Genomic DNA, 23,582 nt, shown 5'->3' on the forward strand with positions numbered 1-23,582 from the left:
TCATGGCGTGTTGAAAATCATGTGGAAGAACTGAAACACTTTTGCAAAGAAATTGTGACAAAGAAAGTGACAGCTGGGTTGAAAAACATCTTGCAAACGGTGCACAATGCTGTTCACATTGGAACTCCGGAACTCCGGAAATGCAGTATTTAATTGTCTGTAATGCATTCCAATGTATTCACCACAGCACAGGTTTAAAAGTGTGCAACAAAAACTACCCTTCGGCTACAAACAAAGCAAATTCAGTGTTCAAAATTGTTCCCACAGCCGCCAGAGTTCGTGTAGCGAGACAGAAATCGAGAGTAGTTGGCAGACATTTTCAACCACCCATCCGAGGAGTAAAGTGAAATGGAAATAATGGTAACATTATGCATGCATCATTTCCGTACTATATTTTGTTCTATGTTAAATCCCATAGTATATCAACAGCAGCTCGATTAGTGTAGGGTGTTTGCTCTGAAAAATGAAGCATAATAAGCTAATAGATCGTTTGGTTTTTTATTGTAAAAAAAACTTCGCTACCTAACTCCGTTTAGATGACAGAAGAAAAACAAAACACATACAGAAAAATGTAGGAAAGGCTTCAAGCACGGAACAATTATGTTTCTCTTGTATTTTGTATGGTGTGTAAGTGGTTGTTCGACCCATTGCTCTTAAAGTACCCGTGTCAATTTTAGAAAAGTGGGAACGTTCCCTCTGCCCCGTGTGAGCGCCCCACAATTCCCCGGCTGGACCCGGCACAAGGAGGTGGAAGGATAGGAAGAAAAATACAGGAGGATACATACTATTTTTTAAAAAGCAACAATTATCACCACCGCCATCGAAGCTACTCGTTTTTTAGAGCAAGCTCAGTATGAATGTTAGAGCTCAGCAGGTATAGACAATAATCGATGTACGCAGTCGCCGTTCCTAAGCAGCGCGGCCAGCAGGAAAGAGAAAGGGTTTGCGCCGACCAGCCGTGGATGTATGTGTGTATGTGTGTATGTGCGTGTGTCGGTGTGTGTATCACTTCCCTACCTAGTGCAAGGCATCTTATGTACGAACCACGAAAGGTTTTCAACTTTAAACTAGACGAGTGAAAAGGACAATAATCAATTACGAACTCATTGCCGTTTATCTATTTAAAGTAAAACAAAAAGCCAAAAGAGAAGACATTCACTGTTCCAGAGGTGTGTAGCTACAATCATTAAAAGACAAAAATACACACACACACACAAACACACACGTAGAGCAACCAATTTAAAATCCCGTCACGTTGCGTTGATGATGCTAATGATGGGTGGAAAATGGGGAGCAGGAAGGCATGATTGACGCTAATGTAAGCAAAACAGGGACGGAAATTTATCCTCCAACCAAAGGGTGTGTAGCAGTTGCGTTAGTAGGCTCGGTCACATTGGACCGACAGAGTAGGCCGCTGTGCAAGAGTGTGTTGGTTTTACGCCACCGTAATGTAACTAAATAGAACGATTATATACATGCATACACAATATATACACATATATAGACACACACACACACACTCCTTCATGTAAAACATTGAGGATAAAAGCTAAATGTACATGTGTGTGTGTGTTGCCAAAATGAATTCACGATATGAAGGAGGCAAACCCTCTAAATTAGTCCTTAACCACTCTCCCCTCCTCCACTTCCAAATGAGCGTGCTGGACAGTGCCGCACACTCTCACCCACCCACACACACCCACACACACACACACACACTCCAGAGATCGCTGTATACAACGTAAAAAAGGAAAACTTTAAATCCCAACCAGAAAATGCGAGTAACACACAAATAAGATGTATTTAAAGTTAAAACAAACCAAAACAAACGCCATCACCGTAAAATGAAAAACTAACTGAAATATGTGCAATGACAATAGACACGAATCAATTGAAAACCAGAAACTAAAGAAAAATAAAATTGTAGAACGCTTTTTATGTAAGAAAAATCAAACCTGGCCGATAGAGCTGGGGTTCGTGAGTGTGTTTTCTTCATGTTGGTTGGGAACTGAAGGAAAAGTGTGTCCGAAGAATCTACTATGAGCTTTTCTGCTGGAATATCTAAGTAAGCCTTGTGGATGTAGGATTGTGATAATTCAGGGGGTGTTTGTTGAGGGCTGTCCACTGCATGGGAGATGGTTGAGATACGATCGAAGTAGCAAGCTATGATTCTAGCAAATACTTGGCATCGACTAGTTTTGATGCATTTTTCTAAGCTTTTGGTGAATGTACCGAACATTCGTAATGAATAAAATTAAACCATCGATAACTGTCGCTACAACCGTCTGCCGCAGCGATCCCCCACGTCGTAGAGCCTTTTCTTTTTTTCTTTGCAATAGCAATAAGGACACAACGTTCGTACAGCGGGTTCAACTGCGCACGGTTTCTCGAACAATTTATTCTACACCCAGTAACACGTTACATTTGCACCTCTCTTCCTTTGCACTATCCCGTGGCACACTCTATTTATCCGGAATAGATTCAAGGCCCTAAAAGAACAACAAAACAAACATTTAAGCAATCATTCCTCTAGAAGGAAAACTCTCAACTCTGAAGCACTCACGTTGCACTGGTACGGGTTGCCGGTCAGTCGCATGTCCCGGGTGTACATAATGCGGTCCCATCTTTCATCCGTATTGCGCCGGTATGCCTACGAACAATTAGATTGGAAAAAACATTTTAATGCTACCACTTCCAACGCATCTTCTGCAAGCATCCCAAAAACCGGGACCTGGTTATGTAAAAGCCCCAACAACAAACCAAAGCAACAACGACGAGAGACGGCGCAGGGCTTTACTTACATTGTCCAGCGTCAGCTTGTGCAGTCCGTACAGCGCAAACCCGGGCACGGACAGGACGGCCGTAATGATTCCGAACGAGGGCAGGATTTCGAACCACATTTTGTGTTTTGATTGCAAAAGTTACACCAAAACTGCGTGAATCCAGCCAAGTGGGTTGAAGATGTTTTTCTTTTCGCCTGTCAACGCGCTGCTGTCACACCGTCAGCCCAAGGTGACTAGAGAGCGATGCCCAAGGAACAGTGACATATGGTACATGGAGCAAATTTTAAGCGTTTCTCACATTGGTTCAGCAGAGACACAAACCCAGGGGACAAGTCTTATTAATTCAAAAAGGCCTGAATAAATATTAAAACGGCTGTATTGAAGAATAAAGTTTACGTAGACTAAGGAATGATCAATCCCATATCACTTCAGAGGAAATTAAAAAAAAAAAACAAACACATATCAAATTTAGTTTCTCGATTCTCATTTATTCCATCATAATAACGAACTTGTCTTGTTCTTTGTGTTCTAACGGATTTTTGTTGTTGTTGCTGTTGTAATAGTATTATAACACTTCTTGTCTATCCTCCCCGTTTCGGTATTATTGTTTATCAATCAATACTATCTGCTACAGCTCTATTATTATGTTGTCTCACTTATGTTTCCACGCTGTAAACGCACGTCCCCTCGGACTGTTTTCCTTCACCTTCAGGAATGTTTACAGTTTGCAGGCTGTCTGTGTGTTCTGTGTCTCTGTAACCGTATTTCTTGTATATGTATAATGCCATCTGATGTATGTGCGTTTGGTTGTATTTGCTTGTTTCAAATTCGCATATTTCTTGGTTTTTTTTCTTTTTGTCTTCACGAATGGGAATAGGGTGGGCTGGGTTTTGTTAGTGTGTTCTGGATCAGGAAGGGCGAGGGCGACACTTCGTATGTATGAGTGTTTGTATATATGATATATTTATTTCAATATAATAATATTTGCTCTTGTCTTGTTGCTGCGTTTTCATTTACCTAATATGCATTGTATCTGTTGTATAATTCTAATGGCATTGCTACCCGTTCGCTCCACACATTTTCGAACCGCGCATGGCGAGCTCTCTGTATCTTCAACAACGCATTCTGCCCCACCCCCCACAGTCGTCATGGGCGCTCCGTTTCTTTCCCTATGTTGTTTGCACTACTCTTACACTATTATAAGTATTTCACTAGTTTCTTTTGTATGTTTCTTTTACTTTTACACTAAATGAGATACATCGCACTGCACAATGCGCATCGATTATTCGCGCGCTGCGTACGAAATAAACGCTATCCCCACCCGTTCGATGAAGTTTCATCAACAATTCCTTTGTTTGGTTGTATTTGGTTGGTTTTTGTGTTGTTCTAGTTTTTTTTTGCGTGTTTGCGTTTCGCTATTATATGGTATCGCGCGGCCTGCCCCGCTATCTGGCAAATACGTTACAGTAAATGGCATCGCGAAACACGGCCTTAACACGTGTTCCGCTTTTTAAATCTTAGCATAACGATTCCTTCGCTTCGCGCCTGTGTGTGTGTATGTACTTCCGCTTACCCACTACTTCAGTTATGGCGATCAATGACGCTAATAAAACAATCGTTCTATGAACACACGCGCACACACGATCAGAACGAAACTGTAACAAGCTCCCTCCTCGTCTACATATATCATTTTGCTTTACCACTACTACACCACGCTCTATGCTACCCGCGATTTTCATTCGAGAGGAGTACGATATTTCTTGCACGCGCGTCTTTTGCACTTCGCTCGTTTTATCGTCGTAAAAACATGACTGTGGTGCGCCCGTGCCTTAGCGCTTCACGCCGAACAGGTTCGGTATGGATTTGATCTTCTTCTTCGACCCGTTCAGATACTCCTTGTACATGTCGGAGCGCAGGTAGCGTGAGTAGGAGTCACTCTTCATCAGATGGTACACGTGGGCGGCGGCCACATCGAAGCACCAGCGGTTCGGCGGTGCCGCACTGCTTACCGCCTCCCGGGCCAGCTCCATCGATTTCGAGTCCACGTTCACCGGGCACGGCGCGTCCGGGGCGAGAAACTCCAGATATATTGCATGGGCCGCCTCTTTCACCTTCGACTGTGGTTGTGCCTTCATGCTCTGTACCGACTCCCAGAACCTGTGGATGTAGGAGGAACAAGCCGGGCACGATTTTAGTTTAGAGGACGATTATTACAACACAGGCGAGCTTACTTGAGGTTTTCCCCACTAAATTCCTTGTCCAGAAACTTCGAAAACTGTTCCCGACCGACGGGATCGTTCAGAAGTTCGCGCAAGCTAAAGCCCCACCGCTTGACGCGCTTTAGCGATACGTCTTTGCTGCAAAGGGGGAAAAACCAAAACATAACAAATGTTTTTAGCTTATTACCATCGGATTAGTACTGAATGGCTTTGCTGGCTTGACACTTACGCAGTTCGATCGGCGTCCCACATCTCGGTATTGTCCGTGATCCAAGGGTTCGGCTGATCTGGCGGGTTCAGAAAGCTATCGTACTCATTGTATTGCTCAAAGTAAGAAGTGTAGCTGGAACGAAACGAAAACAGAAACAAACAATGTCAATGCATATTTTACAACAAAAAATAAATACTACAAATAAGCAAAAAAAATATTTAAAAAAATGAACAAGGCAAGGAAAATTTGGAAACAGAAACATAAACATTGATCCTAAAAAAAAATAAAACTAAAAACAGAAGAAGAAAACAAAAAGAAAGTCAAAATGGTTTTGCAAACGAAAACATTCCCAAAATGCACTCGATAGCTCGATCCCTCTCTCTCCATGCGACACCAACTTACGATTCGGCCACTTTGGAGATTTTGATCGTGCGTCGCTCGAGCTTTAGCTTCAGCAGCTTTATCTGGCGCGTCAGCTGCTCGACCGGGTTGCTATTGCCGGCCGTACCGGACGATCCCGAGCCCAGGCTGGAAGCGCCGCGCCGATACGCCTTCTTGATGTCCACCTCGGTCGTATTGACGCAGCCCGGCATTGGCCGGTGCACGTCCCAGAACGCACGCTCCTGCGAGTCGAGCACCTTGCGCTCGAGCTTGTCCCGCTTCTTGTCCACCTTGCTTTGCGCTTCCGCCTGCATGAAGATAAACTCCCACTTGCGGGAAAACATCTTCTGCAGCTTGGCCAAATTTTCCGCCTCGTAGTCGGCCAGCTCGAGGCGCGTCTTGTTCTGCATCGTTCGCTTGCACAGGTACACGGCGTAGTCGGTGTTTTCCGGCTCCCAGCAGTTGGAGGGCCAGAAGTAGGGCGTCTGGAAGCGGTAGAACGTGCCGTCGTTCTTCACCGTCAGCTGGTGGTCGTCGATCGGGAACAGATACCCGTGGGAGGCGAGCAGGTGGGCCAGATGCAGCGCCTCGTTCACGTCGTCTATGCTGAGATTCTTCATGATCCACGCTATCAGATCGGCACCAGTGAATACGGACGGTACTTTGCTCATGAAGGCTTTGATGGTGCGCACCGAGACGCCGCCCTCCTCACCCTGCATCCGCTCGACGATCGCTTCCATCTGCGAAGCGAAACGTGAAACGAGTAGTTAGCATATTGAAACAGGAGCGGCTGGGTCGGTTTGCTTACCTTCTTATAAACTAAAATGTTCGGTGCATCCTGGTTCAGTGCCGCCTGGGTGGCCTGTGCATGGGAGGGTTGACCACCCTGGCCCGGCTTGTTACCGGACGATCCGGCGCTCGTACCGGCGGCGGCACTGGAGGAGATCGTTGCCGTCGTTGTTGTTGTGATTGTTGCCGTTGAAGTTGTAGCCACTGTTGTACTACTACTACTACTACTACTAATGTTACTACCGCCACTCCCGGCTGGTGGCACTACCGCATTCCCTACCCCACCCTGGGTAACTGTGCCCTCTCCTCCATCGGTTCCAGCCGATCCCCGGTTGCAGTTGTTGCTACTGTTGCTGGACGTAATCGTTTCCCTGTCCCGATCCTTGTCCTTTTCGTTGCCGTTAGCGTTCATCTTTTTCGGTGCACTTATCACTACTGCCACTGCTGCCTTGTCTTTATCAACTTCCGAGGTCATCGTTACCATCGTCCCTACCCGTTACCACCCCCACCCTCCCCTGACTGGCCTCTTGCCCCGCAAAAATCCGCCCCAGAAGGAGGAGCGAAGGCTTCTTCTCTTCCACCACCGCGTTTGCACCACCCACTTTACTCTACACCGGTCCCGGACGACTGCCGGATGTGCCGGATGTGCTTAATCAAATAATGCATTTTTGAATCTGTAAACGAGGAAATGAAGTTTTAGTTTGCGATTGCCTTTTCGACTGACGCGCGCGCTCCGTATGTGCCCCGGGCGGCTTGCGTCTGTGTTTATTTGTGTTAATTTGTATGAAAGTGTGTGTGTGTGTGAGTGTTTGTGTGTGCACGTCTGTAGTGAAGTGGAAAACATGCACCCTTCTTTTCGGAGCATAACACATTGAACTAAATGAAAGAGAAACTGCCTACCGACTGTGTGTGTGTTGCCACATGCACTCTCACTTGATTCTGAACTCGAACTGAAGCTGCCTTTCAACTATCATCCAGTGCTGCAGCGGCAGTGTCATCACCCTCTACACCCATACTGAAACGCTATCCACACATATTTATGCTCTTGTTTTTATTTATACGCAACCACTGGCACCAGCTGGCCCGGCAATCAAAATATTGAAAATCCCAAACCGCTCCCGTCAGGTCGCGCGCGCATTCGATTTGATGCGATTGAGGCGAAAATTTACGACTATTTTACGGTTCTGCCCTGTCCTGCTTCTTTTCGATAACCCTCTGCGTCGTAAATAATCTCGGCAAAACCATTTCTTCCTGGTGCGATGCGAAACCGGTGCCGGCCATCGCTTGAACAATCGTACGATCGCGTTCCGTCTCATCAACGATTGACGGCGGCTGCAAGACAAGCTCGAAGCTCGCGGGGCTTAAAAATAGCTAATGACATAATTGCTGAAGCATGCTGGAGCATCCTAGGCATTTGGTGGCCGGCCGGCGTGCGACAGATTCCAGCCCAGAGCACAGCAGAGAGCATGTGTGCATGGGACAAAGGGAAATGTTTTTAAATCCGAACACGTGTTTTCGGCCGATGCTTGCTGCGGATGAACCGCAACAAAAACATACACACTGATAAGAGGGGACCCTGTTGCATTGGGAGCGGTCGCACTAGTTCACAATAACTTACGCCGAAAGACATGGTTAATGTTAAATGTCGAACAGGGGAAATAAATCAAAACCGTAAACAACGTGTTTGTACGTTTTAACGGCTTTCTTGTGCCTGAATTGGAACAAGATTAGTTAATTGATTCAAATTTATAGAGAAAAATAAGAAATGCGTACATGGTTACATCCATAAATTCGAAGTGGAAGAAGGTTTCAATTGGTTTTCAAATACAAAGTTAACTATTGTTAAAATACTAATGTTAATATCCTACAGACTTGTTATGTATTGGGAAATGTGTGTGTTGTTGAGAAATAATAGAGGAAATAATTTAGAAATTAATGAAAAACATGTGGCATTGCTTAACATTATTAAATGCCGTAGGGAAACTCATTACGCCCGCGAGCCGTAGATCATCGTTTGCCATCTGGACAGACAACCCCCCCCCCCCCCCCCCAACCCTTCCATACGCTGAACTGATTATTTTGTTGTGGGTCATACTAACAAGTCAAGGATAGCAGTACATGGTGGTAAGTTAATAAAAAAAACTGATGTTGACCCCCTGAAACTGTTTCTGATCTCGTACAAATAATTGAAATGAATAGATGAAAACTACATTTAGTAATTATTCTATGTTTCTATTTAGTAATTTCTGGCTCAATTACTATAAAGTAATGATGGGTAAAGTTGCAAAAATCCGGAGTCGGCTCCGATCCGACTTCGATAATGTGCCGGAATCGTCTCCGGAAGGTAGGTTCGCCCAGTGTTATCCGGAGTCGTTCTTAATCGTCAGGAAACGCCCGTAGTTGTCCAGAGGCGTCCGGAGTCGTCCTGAGTCGTCCGGAATTGTTGGAAGTCGGCCTGAGTCGTAGGGAGTCGGAGTCATCCGGAGTCGTTCGTAGTCGTCAGAGTCATCCCGAGTCGTCCAGAATCGCCCGAAGTCGTCCGGAGTCGTCCGGAGTCGTCCGTAGTCTTTCGGAGTCGGAGTCGTCCGGAGTCGTCCGGAGTTGTTCGGAGTCGTCCGGAGTCGTCCGGAGTTGTTCGGAGTCGTCCGGAGTCGTCCGGAGTTGTTCGGAGTCGTCGGAGCCATCCAGAGTCGCCCAGAGTCGACCAGAGTCGTCCGGAATCGGAGACATCCGAAGTCAACCGGAGCCGGCCTTCGAAACAAAGGCCTGTATGCGAAGGTGCACGCGCAAAGTGAAAGACAAAAAGCACAACAAAATGAAATACCTGATCACAAGTACATTGCACCGGACGGTTCCTGTTGACTTCGACCGACTGCGATTCCGGTCGACACCGATCGACTGTGGACGACTCAGAATGACTCCAACTCCGATCTACTTCGATTGTAACAATAATTATAAAAAAAAACCATCCGATTGTAATTGAAGACATCCCGTCATTTCATTATGCCTTGTTTATTTATTTTACAAAACGATCCATGCTGCAGTTCCGCGCTCTAAAAATCAACCACTTACAACCAAAAAACGGAATTGAATCATCATCATGGAATTGAAATAATCACAAACTGGGTTTCCCTGCACTCTGTATTTGCGCCCTAGATTGAGAGAAGCAAAGCCGAACGTGGTTTAAATACCTTACAAATACCAGAAAATCATCACGAAATACCAGTTTAAACGCACAGTTAAGCTGAACCCAATTAAAAAGGCAAAAAATAAGAATATGTATGCCGTTAAATGTATGCCGCTGCATAGGCGCAATCCGATGGCTTTACGCAACAGCATCCCTCTTACTGATACAGTGTAAAACAACGCCATCAAGCGCCCAAGTACGCTGGCGCGCGCGCTCGGCTGTTCCATCGTTATCAGAGCTTCCCATCGACGCGACCCAGCATCGCGCTCCTCCAATCGACGCTCCAAGATCTTCTGCTTCTTGGGACCACAACGGGCTGTGCCGTGCCGGCTTGTTTTGCCATTAAAAGCAAACAGCGATTTGCGATTTGCCAGTACGCCAGTCGCCGGTCCCGTAATCAATCATTCCGCCAGTGCTGATGACTTCGGCGATGACACGGTCGCCGGCAGAATGTCTCATCGCTCTCGTCTCCCCCTCGCATCGCGTTGGCGTACGTTTTTTTTGTTTGCCCATTCCAATTCTCGTTACTATTGCGTGCGCGGAAGGCGTAATGTACGCGAAGGCGCATACGAGGAGTGTTTGCGAGCGGGCGAGCAGCAGCAGCAGCATCAGCAAACAACTCGCAACAAACTTCCCTCATATAACCCTAGCAACCATCGGCCCTGTTTTGTGCCCTTCCCCGCACAATCGGCGTTTCCATGGGTTTTATGCTCTCCTAACAATGCAAAAAAGCGCGCACATACACACACACGCATGGCCCAGAGCATGCTAATGCTGCTGTTGTTGCTGCCGGTAGTGGAGGGTGGCTAGACTTGGAGTCACCACACATCATCGGGAAAGTCGCCAGCTGTGCGTCAAACGTTCGGAAGGGAGGCGCTTCTGAATCTGACAAGGTGGACAAAGGTTAAATTGCCACTGAAATGGGTTCGGACGGACACGAACCCCCCGCCGTCAACTAAGGTCGGGGAGGTTTAAATTTCATTCCCTGCCACCGAACTTGCTTTCCCGTTTTCTTCCACCCACACACACACACACTTCCGGCTAGGGGCACACGAGGCACGATATCCTGTCAAAAGTTCACCGAACGGAAAGAGAGAGAGAGAGAGAGAGTGTGTGAGAAAGGCGACCCGGGAGAGCACAGCAGGCACATGACATGCGGGGCAGCAGGTTGCGGTTTCTAACTTGTCAGTGGTCGGGTTTACCCTTCGCCCTCCCTCCCTACCGCAAGGGGTGGATAAGGGCCAATATAGCAACAGAGAAAACACGCGCCCGTACCAAAGATGGAGACGCCTCCACACACACACACGCGTGCGTGCACAAAGGAAGCAAAAAAGTGCTGCCTTTTTGTTGCCTCTGTGTCGTCCTTGCCCGTGGCGAGAGTTGTGTCCCCATCGCCTGCTCCGTCGTTAACTTCACAACACAACATACACACACACACACAAGCGATGCCACGACGAGGAGCCATTTTCTTCTCTTCCCACTGGGGGCGTCGGAAGGATCTCTCCTCCCGGTGAGAAAACACAATTGCTCGCGAGTTGGCCGATTGTACGCTCGCTGGCTCACAACTGGCTTCTCACGCGCGCCAGCCTTCCACTGTGTGTCGGGCGGCGACTGGTCCTTTTTTCCCACCCCGCTCCTCTGTTTCCGTCGGCCCACTTTACTTTTGCCCTGCATCCCCGCGGGCGCGTTCGCCACAGTAAACCACCATTTAAGTAGCGGCAGTTTTTGTAGTTGTTGTTACCATTTTTTTGTAATAATCCCTCTGCCATTTCCTTGCGCGCCATTCCTTTTCTGTTTGCTTTACTTCTTCTACGGTCCCACGTCATATTGCTCGCTCGTGGCATCATATCTCTTGTCGGTCATCTGAATGGGTCGCTCGCACACACACACAAGGACGCTGATTTTTGCTTACATACCCCGCGTGGTTTTGCTATCCTCCGCCGCGCGGCCAACCGATCGGTGCGCCCCTACTGCCTTCTCCTTTTTGGACGGATGCGGCATGGGGTGGACGAAGGAGGAGACTGCTAAAGGAACCTTCGCTTAAGCCGGAGAGCAAATCGGTTTTCCCTCCTCTCCTTGGCAACCGCCCTGTACACCTCCGCTACTGCTGCTGTTTCCTCCGCCGTTGCGCCAACCGTTTTTCACGTTCCATTCATTTGTGCCTTCACAAAACCGCTTACCTTCTGTTCGTGTGTGCGAGTGGGTGTATGTATGTATGTATGTGCGTGTGTGGGTTTGTGTAGGAGTTTGGGATGTGATTTTGGGGTGGATTTGTAATACTTTTCTATACTCACTTTGTTGTTTCTTTTTATTCATTCCATTGCAATCATCATCGAGCGGGAGGGGGGGCTGTTGCTATCGTGTTGCTTCCTCCCTTACGGCCCCACGTTTCCTTCACGGGATGCGCTTTTGTTTAAAAAAAAAAGTCGAGAGATGTCAAGCCGTTGCTGCTGCTGCTGCCACCACCACCGCCGCCGCCTACTGCTGCGCTACTCTGCCGTGTTGCTGGAAAGTGTGAGGCCGCTGCTCGCGGTAGTTGTTGCGTTGCTGTGTCTGCGGCTGTGTGTGTGTATGTCCTTGCATTCCAATCTCGTCTGGCGTGAATTATTTGCGCTTCGATGCACACTTTCTCCCCCACTACACACACACACACACACCCTCTCGCAGTTAGCGGGGGTGTTTTGGGGGTGGTGGTGGGATGCGAGAATGGGAAACTTCTTATTCCACCCCACGGCAGCAGGCGTTTTTTAGGAGGGGGAAACGATTTCTCATTAACACCACACTTTTGGCTTTAGCTGTTTTCCGGTCGCCGGAAGTGATTTGCCGCACATTTCATTTCACACACACATACGCACACACTTGAAGGACTCTATTCAAACAGAAAGACGAGCAAAAGATTAATTCCGTTTTCTCCGCCTATCCATCTCAAAAACCCGTCGTCGTCCAGTTGCGTTGTGTTTGTTGCCCACATTCCCCTCCCCACCCCCCCTGTTTGTTTACTGTTGCAAAAGTTTTTCGAAGGACATTTAATCACTCTCGCCCTCTCTCGCTCGGTCGCTCTCCTGCTCTCTCTCTCTCTCTCTCTCTCTCTCTCTCTCTCTCTCTCTCTCTCTCTCTCTCTCTCTTTCTCTCTTCCGTTTTGCATCATTTGCGGTGCACTGGTGGAATCTATTTTGGCTTGCCCGTTTTTTTTCCTCAACCCCACTTTCCACTTCCAGTGGTGGTGAGTACAGATTGGAAAATGCGCGGGGAAGGTCACCCCGAGGAAAACTGTTCAGCCTTTCGGTTTAAGTTTCACTTGGCACAGGAAAATTGGTCTGTTGGTCTTTCGCAGTGGACGATCTGGAAACGAGTTTGAGATGAATTTTCCACACTCACACACACACACACACACACACTCACACATAAAATAGTGATGCACACACACATAGGCGCTGTGAAAAACACTTCACGCTGCGCTGCTAACACCGCCACCACCCATCTTCACCCGCGGGCGAAGGAAGACGGAAGAGTGCGGCAGCAGTTTTGCCGTCCGATCGCACACCACCAGCACGGAATCCGCCACGGCAATCGAGGAGAGCTCGTTTGTTCGCTTCTCAACGACACGATCGCGGAACAACGCTACACAACGCCACCACACACCATCAAAACTCTTATCGCACAAACAGAACGCATCACCAGCAAGTCCTGCGACCGTCCGGCCAGTGCGTCCTGTTTGCACTTCCCCGCACACCCAACGCTATCCCTCTCGCACAACGCTCTTCTCTTCAAACGCGATTCTGCTGATAAACCCTACCCAGCGGTGGCCATGCACCCGTACCTTTGGAGTAGAATGCTGAAAAAAAGGAAACCAAGGAACACACACACACACTTTTAGAATGGGGCAATTATTCGCCCCCTCAACCGATCGGGCAGGGAAAGGGAACCGATTTAGAGCGCTTGAAAACAGGAAAGCGAAAGATAGCTTTTAAAATGTACATTTACGAAGGAAGCAGCGAGCGAACGAACTGCATCTTTTGCTCCCCGCAAACACACAACTGAGCCCGTGCACGTCGGGTGAAGCGTTTTTGCAGCTGTCAGTCCGGACGGGTGCGAACCCAGCAGGCGGATTTGTATGGACCGGGCCGGCACGGTTCAAGGCGTCACATAAGCGTCAGACAGCAGGCGCTAACTGATTACCGTTATGTGTTGCTCTTCCAACCTGAAGATGGCGGGTTTTTGTACTAGAAATAGTATCCAGCTTCATGATTTCGCACATTCTTCTGACTATCCGTTATTCCGGCCTTAATGGCGACCTATACGCGTCTACTGCGGCTTCAAGGACTGTATAGGAAAGTGGTCAAGTAATGTAGAACGATTAGACAATTTGAATCGGGCTGATAATCGCAAGAAAATTATTAATCAGTTCACACATTTTACAGGAAAAGTATGCATGCCTCTAGTAATAACAAATGTTTGAGGGTATGATGATTTTTCAAGAACTCTTCGCTGTCAAATGGCATCCAAGATGGCCAAACCGATTTTGGCTAATATTTGACCTCGTTCCTACACAGTCCTTGCTGCGGCTCCTTCTATCCTCTGTCTGGGCCGATCGGAATCGGAATCGACCCAGGGATCCCAATCAGTTCCGCAATCGTATTCAGAATCAGTTCTGGAATTAGAATCAAAAGTTTCAGAAGCGAAATCAGTCCCAGAATCTCCATGAGAATGGATCGCGTTTACAACTAAATTTGGATTCTTTGTGGCTTTCAATACAATTGTAGCAGTATAGGACCCAAAGCCTATTCTCATGAAGATGACGAAAACGACTCGGATTTGGGAGCGGACTCCGATTTCGGAGCCGATTCTGATTTCGGAGCCAATTCCGATTACGAAGCCGATTTCGATTCCAGAGCCAATTCTATTATGTTAAATATTATTAGATTCCACTCAGACATCATTACATTCCCATTTCGTCAATCATTTAGAACCCCAGCAAAACCTAAAATGGTAACTGGACATCTTTTCATTAATAATAGAGCTTATCACAGCATCTACAAGCTACCTTTGGTGACTCAGTCATAAAAGCTAAAAAACACGAAGTAGTTTATAATTTTCTTTTCGGAACGATACATTTGGCAGTAGCTCATCGATTTTATACCACAAAATACTCATTATTCAGACTATTCCTGACGATGACGCATGGAATGACCAACATGCCTAATTTTAAATAGAACGTATACATTTCACTCTAAATCCTATCTTAGTAATTGAAACTGTCAACGCCACGTGCTTCCACAACAACGTGCCAAATTCAAATCCCATTCAAAACGTACACTGCATTTGCGCATACGCAATACTTTCTCCTTATCAAACAACGACGTCGCTTGCACAGAGCAGGGAAGGGAGCCTTCAGCTTTCAACCTGTCAGCGCTATTGCATTGTGGCGCTGTGAAAAATCGATATTTCCGAGGGAAAGGAAAAATGAAAATAAAACCATACTGTCATCCTTAAACAAACGGTTCCAAACAGCTTTCACGCGAGGCACGCAAACGGAGGCGAACCGAGTGGATATCGAGCTGGCAAAAGCGGGACCCCGGACACCCAGGCATAGCACACGTTACAATGTTAAAGTCCGAGTTTCAGCACCAATTTTGGGTGACAAAAAAGGCTGTACAAAGGAAGTTAGGTGCGGTGGCGAAAGTAGTTCAATTTTAAACGTGACTCATCGCTGCGTTGCCCTGTTTGGCGTTATTAATAGGCGTTTTCGTCTGACTCTTTTTCCTCCCCCCAATCGATCCTGCCAGGCACCAAAGAGGATGAAAACATTGTCGCCTCCGATGGGGAGCTGGATTCGAAGATAGAGCTCTTCCGGTCGGTGGCCGACAGCTGCAGCAAGCTGTACCGCATTATCGACCAGTACCAGGAGCGGGTGTGCATACTGGCGCAGGAAGAAAACTCGCTCGGCAAGTTTTTGCGCGAGGTAAGCAAGGAAAGCCCCACCACCGGCAAGATGATGTCCACCACCGGGAAGGCGATCTCGTACTGTGGCCAGCAGCGGATCGCGATACGAGTGCCGCTGTTGCGCCTCCACCACGACGTGCACACGTTCAAGGGGCGTGCGATTGCGGACACGCACCACACGATACAGCAGATGGAGCGGGAGCGTACCGAGTATCGGGCGGCGCTCAGCTGGATGAAGTCGGTCAGCGCTCAGCTCGATCCCGACACCGGCCGGGGGTTGGAAAAGTTCCGTAAAGCGCAGCGCCACGTGAAGTCAGCCAAGACCAAGTTCGACAAGTACACGCTGGACTGTTTGGAGAAGGTAGCATCAGGTGTGGTGCGGAGTGCATTATTAGGTGATAATTTAACAAATCCACTCTCCCGTCTCTTTGAAGATTGACCTGTTGGCCGCCGCCCGGTGCAATATGTTCTCGCACGCCCTCGTCGGATACCAGAATGCCATCCTGCAGTTCGCCAAGAAGACGGACGAAACGTACAAGAACACGCTGAAGAGTTTGGCGAAAGACCCACATTATAGCTTCTCCATACTGAAGGAATTGACGCAGGCCAACCCGAACGAGGAAGAGAAAGAGGGCGCCCCAGGGGAGCCGGTCGAGTGCCGTTCCGACGACAACAAACCCGCCGACGACGATCAGATGCTGTTCTTCAAGGTAATTTCAAAAGTTGATCACGCTTCACTACCCTCACCATAATTTGATCGCTGGTTTGAACTCTTTTAAGGACGACTATAAGGACGATGTGGGGAGCTTGAAGGGCATTACGGAGCCACCGACCGGCAAAGAAAACGTCCTGCAAGACGTCGCACTAGAAATCGACGCCCTTCTGTCGGGCGTCCCCGAGCTTAGTCCGAGCGGGGCGACAATCGCGTCTGCTGCCACAAAACCAGCGCAGGACGCTGCCGGGGAGGATCTGCTCGGGCTAAGCTTGGATGATGAGTTTTCTGACTTTATGTCGGCACCGGCACCGTTTTTGCCTTCAGCGCTGCTAACGAACTGCATACTTACCGACGATGGTGCGTTCGACTTTTCCGCCAGTCTGCCGCCGGACCACGGCGATCCACTGCAGGCACTGCAGGCTAGCGATGAGCAGCCGACAGCGAACAGTGCCAGCAGCAAATCGTCCGAAAAGGCAACGGATATCTTTAGCAGCTTGTTGCAATCGTTCTCGAAGCAAGGTCACAGCACCACGGCAGGAAATAGTTCCGATGCTGGTGCCGCTACAGCGAAACAGGGTAAAGCGATTAGTGGCACCAGCAGCAAGACGACCGGCAAAGATCTCAGCGGATGGTATCAGCTGTTTGCCGAACTGGATCCACTCTCCAATCCGGATGCGATCCCGTCGAAAACGGATGCACCAAACAACAGCATGGCTGCTTGAGAGCCAGGCTTGGTGCGAATTAATTTCCACGCGCTTAATTTCACTACTCGAAGTCTATCCGTTCACTATCTGTTTTAAAGTTGGTTTGCTTTCGTGTCGTTATCGTGATGGGAGTGAGTATACCCCTTCCGTTCGGTGTTTTCGGTCGTGCATTTTTTGGATTACTACTACCACTGTGTACTTTGTACTCTGAAGGATAAATAAAAAAAAGCCACATCCAAGTGTCTACTTACATACAAAAAACCACTTCCAAAAAGGGAACGGACAACTTCTTCCAATTCTCAATGCTTTTTCGGTGCACATCTGCCGCGGGTGTTCTGCCGCGTACATCAATTTGTCCGTATGTTTTCAACCGTTTTATTATGTGTCTCTGCTTTTCTCTTCTTTTCTCTTGTTTGCGTGTCGCTTCTCCTTTCCTTATCTCAGCATATGCTTCCCCTCATAAACGTTTTGTTGCCACATTCACAATGTTCGCATCAATGTACGATGGGAGGGGAAGATTGGGGCATATTTGTTTCCCTGCTGCTACAACAATAAAAACAAAACAACGATCACATTCACATTCCGTTTACAGATACACATATCATCATCGTTTCGTGTTTCGGAAGTTACCGGGTAAAGTACCGGAAGTGGAGAAAGATTTTTGTTTTTGTTTTTGCTTTTGCTTTTTTTAGCATTCTATACATTCTCTGGTTATGGAAAGAAAAATAGTAAACCGCATTAAAAATGCGACGTTTGCTCTTGACTCTTGACCGCTCTCTTCGCGCGACTTGGCGATCTTTTCCGTGTTCTGATAACAAAAAAAAGGTGGATGAATGAATGTAATCTCTCTAGTGAAGAAATGCAAATGTGTTTTGTTTCCCTTTGCCATCGCTTTTCTTTTCAGTGTACAATGGTGGAACATTTCACTGGATTTCAATGGTAAGTTTGTCTGTGTTGGTTGGTTAATTTTGTTTTTGAAATCGTTTCCTAAATAAATTAATAAAATTAGAGTAAACTTAACAAGCGCTCTGCGACAAACCAGACCGCGTGTAGCGATCCTGGTTTCGAGGGCGGGGAAGAGTTGTTTTACATTTCTCTAATTTCGACATGGTTTTTGTTTTTGTTTGTTTGTTTGTTTGTTCATTCCACTTTTGACGCTTCTTGAAGAATATCTCGGGAAATATTTACAAGCTTTCCTTCGTAGAGCTTTCGTTAGAAACGTTTAAAAAAAATCGTTAGCATTTGATTTGTCTTCAATCTTCCGCTGTGACACAAATATCTTTTTCCGGTACGCAAGGTTTGTGTAAGTGTAGGTGAAGGTGTTTCCTAGAGCGTCGATCCATTAAGAAATACTAGAAATCTATTATCCAGCTGTAGCTAAAACTGTATCTGCCTTCAGTAGTATGTGTAAAATGGCGGGAAAGTAGTAAGAGTGCGCACAAACATGGAGAAATTAAATTTCATCACATTTTGCGCATTTTTTACACCACCGAGCAGATAAAACTATTACGGGAGAGTGATTAAGAGAGAACAGACGAGAACAAAACACACATACACGGAAAGAACGGGAAACACATACCCCGTCCGGTCCGATGGGCACATACAAAGACAACTCAGGAGCTTTGACCGGAAACAACAGGAAGGAGAAACTAATAGTAACAAAACAATAACAACAAAAAGGTTTTCTTCAATGGTCTTCTGAGTATTCAAACCTTAAAATTTCATCCCGTATGCTGTTTGGGGAAAGAAGAGAGAGAGAGAACGTAAGACACGATTAGCTTACGCCTAATCCCATTATCCATACGTACTCCTCATAGAACTGCGAGTGTTGCGGTGTCATGCGTAGCAGCTGTTCGAGATTTTCCAGAAAGCCCCACTGCCGCAGTATCTGCTGCCGGCCGCTCTTCTCTAGCAGGTTCCGTACCACAAACACCGCGCCCATCTGTAGTTTATTGTCGTTGGCGACCTGCAAAAGCACGGACAGGCGAAGGAAGATTGTTTAAAACGGCATGATACTAGGCATACCCGGACGCTCAATTGGGCTTACCAAAAAATCCCTAATCTTTTTCACAATCTTTTCATCCTGCAGCACATAATCTTCGTCCCGTGCACCAGCCGTTATGTTGCCTATGATGATTATCGCCTGCTCCTTTACCTCCGGCGGATGTGGATCGTCCAGCACAAGACTCACCTAACCAAACAGAAAAAAGACCATTGTTCACGATTAAAAGGCCATTTTGAAGATAACGCTCTACCTCCTTGCCCACACTTACCGCTCGCAAAACTTCACTCGAGTGTTCCGACATGATCGTTTCGATGTGGAGCGTATTGCTCAGCAGATTGCGCAACAATCCCAGCGTTTTCATGATCACGCGCTCGTCCCTATCACCAAGCAATTGAAATATCCTATCCGTTCCTAGCGTGTTGATTATCTTTGTTTTCACGTGCTGTTCGGCCTGCAGGATAAAAGACGAACGGAAAGCGTGTACAAAACGATGCGCATACAGAGCACAGTACACCGTTTCGGCCATTCGGCTTGGAGCCCCAACACTGACCTGAAACGCCATGTTCATCAATGCCCAGCTGCCGTTCAGCCGGAGCGCCGGGTCGGGATGTTTCGTTAGCTCGCAGAGCATCTCGACGGCACCAGATTCGAGCATCGGTTCCTTGGCAGGTGAGAATTCTAGTAGCAGGTTGCAGATCGTCGATGTGACGACGGTTTGAAGCTCCAGCGACGGTTCGCCAGACAGCAAATCCATCAGCGGGCGCCATACCGAGTGATCCTGCAACAAGGTAAAGCTCGTTTTACACCGTTTACAAAGCACCCGCAACCCGTGTGTGTGTGTGTGTGTGTGTGTGTGTGTGTATAGCTCACCTGAAAAGTGGTTCTCAGTAGTTGCACCGAGCGTGACAGGGAGTGAAGACACCGTACCGCGGATAGTCGAACCTGAAACGAGACACTCGCATTAGCACTGCACTGACCGGGTTTCCATCATTTCCACACTTTTCGCGCATACCTCCGCACAGCCGTCCTTCAGTCCGCTTAGCACCTCCTCCATTAGCCCGTCCATCTCGATGATGCGCTTCCGGATTTCCTCGTCGTTGGCCGCGAGCGACGCGAAGCAGCGGAATGCACCCTGCCGCGACAGCACCGACGGGCACTTGACCAGATTGGCGAGCGACACTATCAGATGGTTGCTGATCGCGGCCAGCCGCTGCAGCTCAGAATCGATCTCCGCCAGGTAGGCGAGCGTTTCGGCCGCCGTCGCGCGCGTATCCTCCTCGAACTCGTCCGAGCAGAGGCGGGCCAGGCAGGGCAGCGTTTTGTACACGATCCGGTAGTCCTCGGCTGGCAGCGAACCGGCCCGGTGCAGGTAGGTGAGGCACCGGCTGGCCGACAGCTGCACCTGGACGTCGCGCGTCCGCGACAGCAGCGCGGTCAGTATGTCCAGTATCGACCGGTCCGCGTGGTACGTCGCGTGCACGATGTTCGAGACGGATTTGTTGGTGAAGCACATCGCGGCCAAACATTTCAGTGCAGGTACTTGCAGCGTGGTGTTGTCGCAGATCATGAGCCGGGCAAGGAACGGTATCACCTCCGCCTGGCACAGGCTCTTCTGCTGGTGCGAGGAGTGGCAGAGAGGAACGAAGATGTTGACCACGTACATCTGGCAGGCGAAGCTGCTACGGGGTGAGGCGATTTCTGGAAACGGGTTGAGATTAGAGTTTTGAATCACAAAATCCGTGGGCCAAGGCCTTGGGACACTCACGTATCAAACGCTTGATGTTGTTAATGTCCGAGTGGATTAGATCGAGCGGCGCGAACGGATACTGCACTATGGTCTGTAGCGCCCCGAGACACGCCTCCATCAGCCGCTCGTTCGTGCTCGGGTCGAAGATGATCGTTATCAGCACCTCGACGATGTTGAAGCGCATCAGCGAGTGGACCTGCGACTCGGTGCCCTTGGCCAGCGAGCCCAGCACGATGCCGGCGTCGATGCGCAGCTGCAGCGGCTTGCCGGTATTGCACAGCAGCGCAATCAGCCGCGGCACGATGCCCTGTGATATGATCGAGCCCTTCTTTTTGTTCGAGCCGATGACGGCGTTCTTCAGGCAGACGATCGCTTCCTGGCATTTGCAGTTTTCCTCCGAGTACAGCTCGTCGATGTAGGAGCGGGAGTTTTCCACGTCCTGCGGTTGATCGGTTGAGAGTAGGGGGAGAGCAAACAAAAAAGCAAAGATTGTTACTGCTGCCTGCACAGACACGCACACAAAGCCCCGCACCGGGGATAGTTCGGTGAAAAGCTAACAATCAACGGAGGCGCGTTTGTTTATGGCTCTAGGTTGAGGTTATAAAAAAAATACCAATCAAAGTGCACTATGTTTTTGTCATGCCCGCTGCACTGCACCTCTGGGTTGCCTTGCACCCCCCACCCACAAACACGGTGTTCCAAACAAGATCGAGATGAAACATTTCAACCCGCGCCTGCCCGACCGCAACTACCGCGCAATCACTGGACCCGGTGGTGGATTGGATTGGACACATTTGCTACCACTGCGCACCCAATACCGGACACGTAACGCGGGCGGGAACCGTGGCCAAAGCGGGCGCAAGGCACAAATTACGCACCAAAGCCACACATACACACACATACCGGAACCGCGAAATGTACGGGGCCCCTACCCCTTCTTACCATGAAGCAGGTGAACGGCTCCATTCTGTGTTGTAGCTGAGCGCGGGACCTGGACCTCGGCGGGCGGGCTGGCGGGATTGCAACACCGTGCGTGAACCGAAATTCCGGGTAGCTAGCGGCGAAACGGGGGCCGAACCAAACAAGAAGGGCGGCGGCAACTTTTGCAAACTATTTGATTACACACGGGCCTGTACGGAGGGAAAAGAAATCCAAAACACACGCAGTTTGATTTTTCACATTTCACGTTTGACAGCCGACACAACGTACGAGTGTACGGGAGGGGTTGGGAAGAGTTGGAAGTGGGCGGCGAGATATATTTCAGGTTGGATCAATGCGGGTTTAGGGCACCATTTTTTAAGCGCAACTTGACAGCCGTTGAATGCACCTTTGCTTGCGAGCTTTTTCGAAACAATTTGTGCAATTCGAATCGCACATGCTATCACTATTTTAACAACACAGATTGCATGCTTTTGGTTAAAATTGAAGACAAAAAAACCGTGCCGTTTTCTTCATTAATCGCAATTTTAAAAGCAAAAACATAATTTTTAAAACGGCACAAACAGTATTGGTGTTTTAGATAAATTTATACGTATGACTTTTTTATTTAAAATCGAAACAACACTAATGGTAATATTTGAAATTGTTGAATTATATTGACAACCCAACCCAAGTGCCACAACTACACTAAACCCAAGCGCCACAGATTAAGCTTAAACGACTGGAAAATTGAATATCCATATAAAAAAATGAAAGCTCCACAGCTTCATTGGTTTGATCAATAGATGGCGTATTACAACTCATCATTATATTGCTATCCTGTTCTTGCAATGTGTTTCGACAAGTTTCATCTTATCATGACCTATATAGCCTTATAACTTTCTGAGCAAAAATCTATGTGAATGGTCGTGTGGTCAGATACGTGGGTATCAACACCAACGACCATAACTCAATTCTCACTTGCTTCAGTACTGGTGGTTTCCATTGGAGTTTAGTAATTAAACAATTGTATCGCCGTTCTAGTTCTAGCGATGCATAACTTCAATGCGAAACCATACAACAGTACAGAGGAAATGAGAAAGCTCTCCTCCAAGCGATGAAGCTCAACTGGTTGGGGTATCCCACCAACAGAGAGCGCCACCAGCTTTTTTGCTATTTTTAGAATGAATGAGTCGTTTGCCGTCTGCTAAACGAAGTCTTTCTATATTCCGTTTAGGTAGAGAACTTGAGTCGTTTAGAAGCCGTTTAGTGGTCGTTTAGTGGATTTGTGGCACTTGGGAAATGACCACTAAACGGGTTCTAAACGACTCAAGCTCACAACCCAAGAGGAATCTAAAAAGACTTCGTTTAGCAGACGGCAAACGACTCATGCATTCCAAAAATAGCAAAAAAGCTAGTGACATTATCTGTTGGTGGGATACCTCCGATGGAGCTTTCCTCGTTTTAAAAGTTTCCCAAGTGCCACAAATCCACTAAACGACCACTAAACGAGTTCTAAACGACTCAAGCTCTCAACCTAAACGATATATAGAAAGACTTCGTTTAGCAGACGGCAAACGACTCATACATTCTAAAAATAGCAAAAAGCTGGTGGCGCCATTTGTTTGTGGGATACCCAACCAGTGGAGCTTCCTCGCTTGGGGGAGAGCTTTCTCATTCCCTCTGTACTGTTGTATGGTTTCGCATTGAAGTTATGCATCGCTAGAACTAGAACGGCGATACGATTGTTTAAACACTAAACTCCAATGTAAACCACCAGCACTTAAGCAAGTGAGATTTGAGTAATGGTCACTGGTGTTGATACCCACGTATTGGACCACACGACCATTCTATAGATTTTTGCTCGGAAAATTAGAAGGCTATATAGGTCATGATTAGATGAAACTTTTCGAAACACATTGCAAGAAAAGGACAACAATATAATGATGAGTTGTAATACGCCATCTATTGAGCAAACAA

At 47.7% G+C, this 23,582-nt stretch overlaps 4 protein-coding genes across 7 annotated transcripts; 1 reads left to right on the forward strand and 3 right to left on the reverse strand.

Moving 5' to 3' along the window:
- Positions 1–2,368: 2,368 nt before the first annotated feature.
- Positions 2,369–2,993, reverse strand: LOC121593188. Its single transcript, XM_041915350.1, has 3 exons — positions 2,802–2,993; positions 2,564–2,650; positions 2,369–2,489 (listed from the first exon to the last, which is right to left on the reverse strand). Exons 1-3 carry the CDS (start codon positions 2,898–2,900, stop codon positions 2,463–2,465), a joined length of 213 nt encoding a protein of 70 aa, XP_041771284.1. The 5' UTR covers positions 2,901–2,993; the 3' UTR covers positions 2,369–2,462.
- A 497-nt stretch (positions 2,994–3,490) lies between these two features.
- On the reverse strand, positions 3,491–13,627 carry LOC121593186 (regulator of G-protein signaling 7-like). 4 transcript variants are annotated; one of them, XM_041915344.1, is made up of 8 exons: positions 13,391–13,627; positions 11,865–12,439; positions 11,487–11,753; positions 6,403–7,057; positions 5,616–6,334; positions 5,232–5,345; positions 5,015–5,140; positions 3,491–4,940 (listed from the first exon to the last, which is right to left on the reverse strand). In XM_041915344.1, the coding sequence occupies exons 4-8, from the start codon at positions 6,865–6,867 to the stop codon at positions 4,613–4,615; spliced, it is 1,752 nt and encodes a 583-aa protein (XP_041771278.1). In that variant the 5' UTR covers positions 6,868–7,057; positions 11,487–11,753; positions 11,865–12,439; positions 13,391–13,627; the 3' UTR covers positions 3,491–4,612. The 4 variants fall into 4 exon arrangements, with proteins under 4 accessions (XP_041771278.1, XP_041771277.1, XP_041771279.1 ...); XM_041915343.1 differs by lacking the exon at positions 11,487–11,753; XM_041915345.1 differs by lacking the exons at positions 11,487–11,753; positions 13,391–13,627 and adding an exon at positions 12,973–13,363.
- Positions 13,628–14,958: 1,331 nt separating this feature from the next.
- LOC121592964 (islet cell autoantigen 1) lies at positions 14,959–17,168 on the forward strand. Its single transcript, XM_041914931.1, has 4 exons — positions 14,959–15,238; positions 15,357–15,874; positions 15,948–16,223; positions 16,294–17,168. Exons 1-4 carry the CDS (start codon positions 15,175–15,177, stop codon positions 16,948–16,950), a joined length of 1,515 nt encoding a protein of 504 aa, XP_041770865.1. The 5' UTR covers positions 14,959–15,174; the 3' UTR covers positions 16,951–17,168.
- A 123-nt stretch (positions 17,169–17,291) lies between these two features.
- LOC121592963 (armadillo repeat-containing protein 8-like) lies at positions 17,292–21,906 on the reverse strand. Its single transcript, XM_041914930.1, has 9 exons — positions 21,627–21,906; positions 20,703–21,123; positions 19,950–20,635; positions 19,808–19,879; positions 19,488–19,715; positions 19,206–19,388; positions 18,980–19,123; positions 18,741–18,898; positions 17,292–18,665 (listed from the first exon to the last, which is right to left on the reverse strand). The coding sequence occupies exons 1-9, from the start codon at positions 21,648–21,650 to the stop codon at positions 18,620–18,622; spliced, it is 1,962 nt and encodes a 653-aa protein (XP_041770864.1). The 5' UTR covers positions 21,651–21,906; the 3' UTR covers positions 17,292–18,619.
- Positions 21,907–23,582: the final 1,676 nt, after the last annotated feature.

The sequence above is a fragment of the Anopheles merus genome, chromosome 2L (genome assembly GCF_017562075.2).
Source record: "Anopheles merus strain MAF chromosome 2L, AmerM5.1, whole genome shotgun sequence".
Taxonomy (NCBI): domain Eukaryota; kingdom Metazoa; phylum Arthropoda; class Insecta; order Diptera; family Culicidae; genus Anopheles; species Anopheles merus.

Bases quoted from the DNA above. Each gene is read 5' to 3' on its own strand.
- LOC121593188 (XM_041915350.1), bottom strand. From the start codon at position 2,900: ATGTGGTTCGAAATCCTGCCCTCGTTCGGAATCATTACGGCCGTCCTG. The intron at 2,651-2,801 runs GTAAGTAAAGCC...AATTGTTCGTAG, and splicing joins ACAAGCTGACGCTGGACAAT to GCATACCGGCGCAATACGGA. The intron at 2,490-2,563 runs GTGAGTGCTTCA...TTGTTCTTTTAG, and splicing joins GCAACCCGTACCAGTGCAAC to GGCCTTGAATCTATTCCGGA.
- LOC121593186 (XM_041915343.1), bottom strand. From the start codon at position 6,867: ATGGTAACGATGACCTCGGAAGTTGATAAAGACAAGGCAGCAGTGGCA. The intron at 6,335-6,402 runs GTAAGCAAACCG...TTCGCTTCGCAG, and splicing joins ACATTTTAGTTTATAAGAAG to ATGGAAGCGATCGTCGAGCG. The intron at 4,941-5,014 runs GTAAGCTCGCCT...CTACATCCACAG, and splicing joins TTTAGTGGGGAAAACCTCAA to GTTCTGGGAGTCGGTACAGA.
- LOC121592964 (XM_041914931.1), top strand. From the start codon at position 15,175: ATGTTAAAGTCCGAGTTTCAGCACCAATTTTGGGTGACAAAAAAGGCT. The intron at 15,875-15,947 runs GTAGCATCAGGT...GTCTCTTTGAAG, and splicing joins CGCTGGACTGTTTGGAGAAG to ATTGACCTGTTGGCCGCCGC. The intron at 16,224-16,293 runs GTAATTTCAAAA...AACTCTTTTAAG, and splicing joins ATCAGATGCTGTTCTTCAAG to GACGACTATAAGGACGATGT.
- LOC121592963 (XM_041914930.1), bottom strand. From the start codon at position 21,650: ATGGAGCCGTTCACCTGCTTCATG. The intron at 19,124-19,205 runs GTAAGTGTGGGC...CTGTTTGGTTAG, and splicing joins CGAGTGAAGTTTTGCGAGCG to GTGAGTCTTGTGCTGGACGA. The intron at 18,666-18,740 runs GTACGTATGGAT...TTCCCCAAACAG, and splicing joins CACTCGCAGTTCTATGAGGA to CATACGGGATGAAATTTTAA.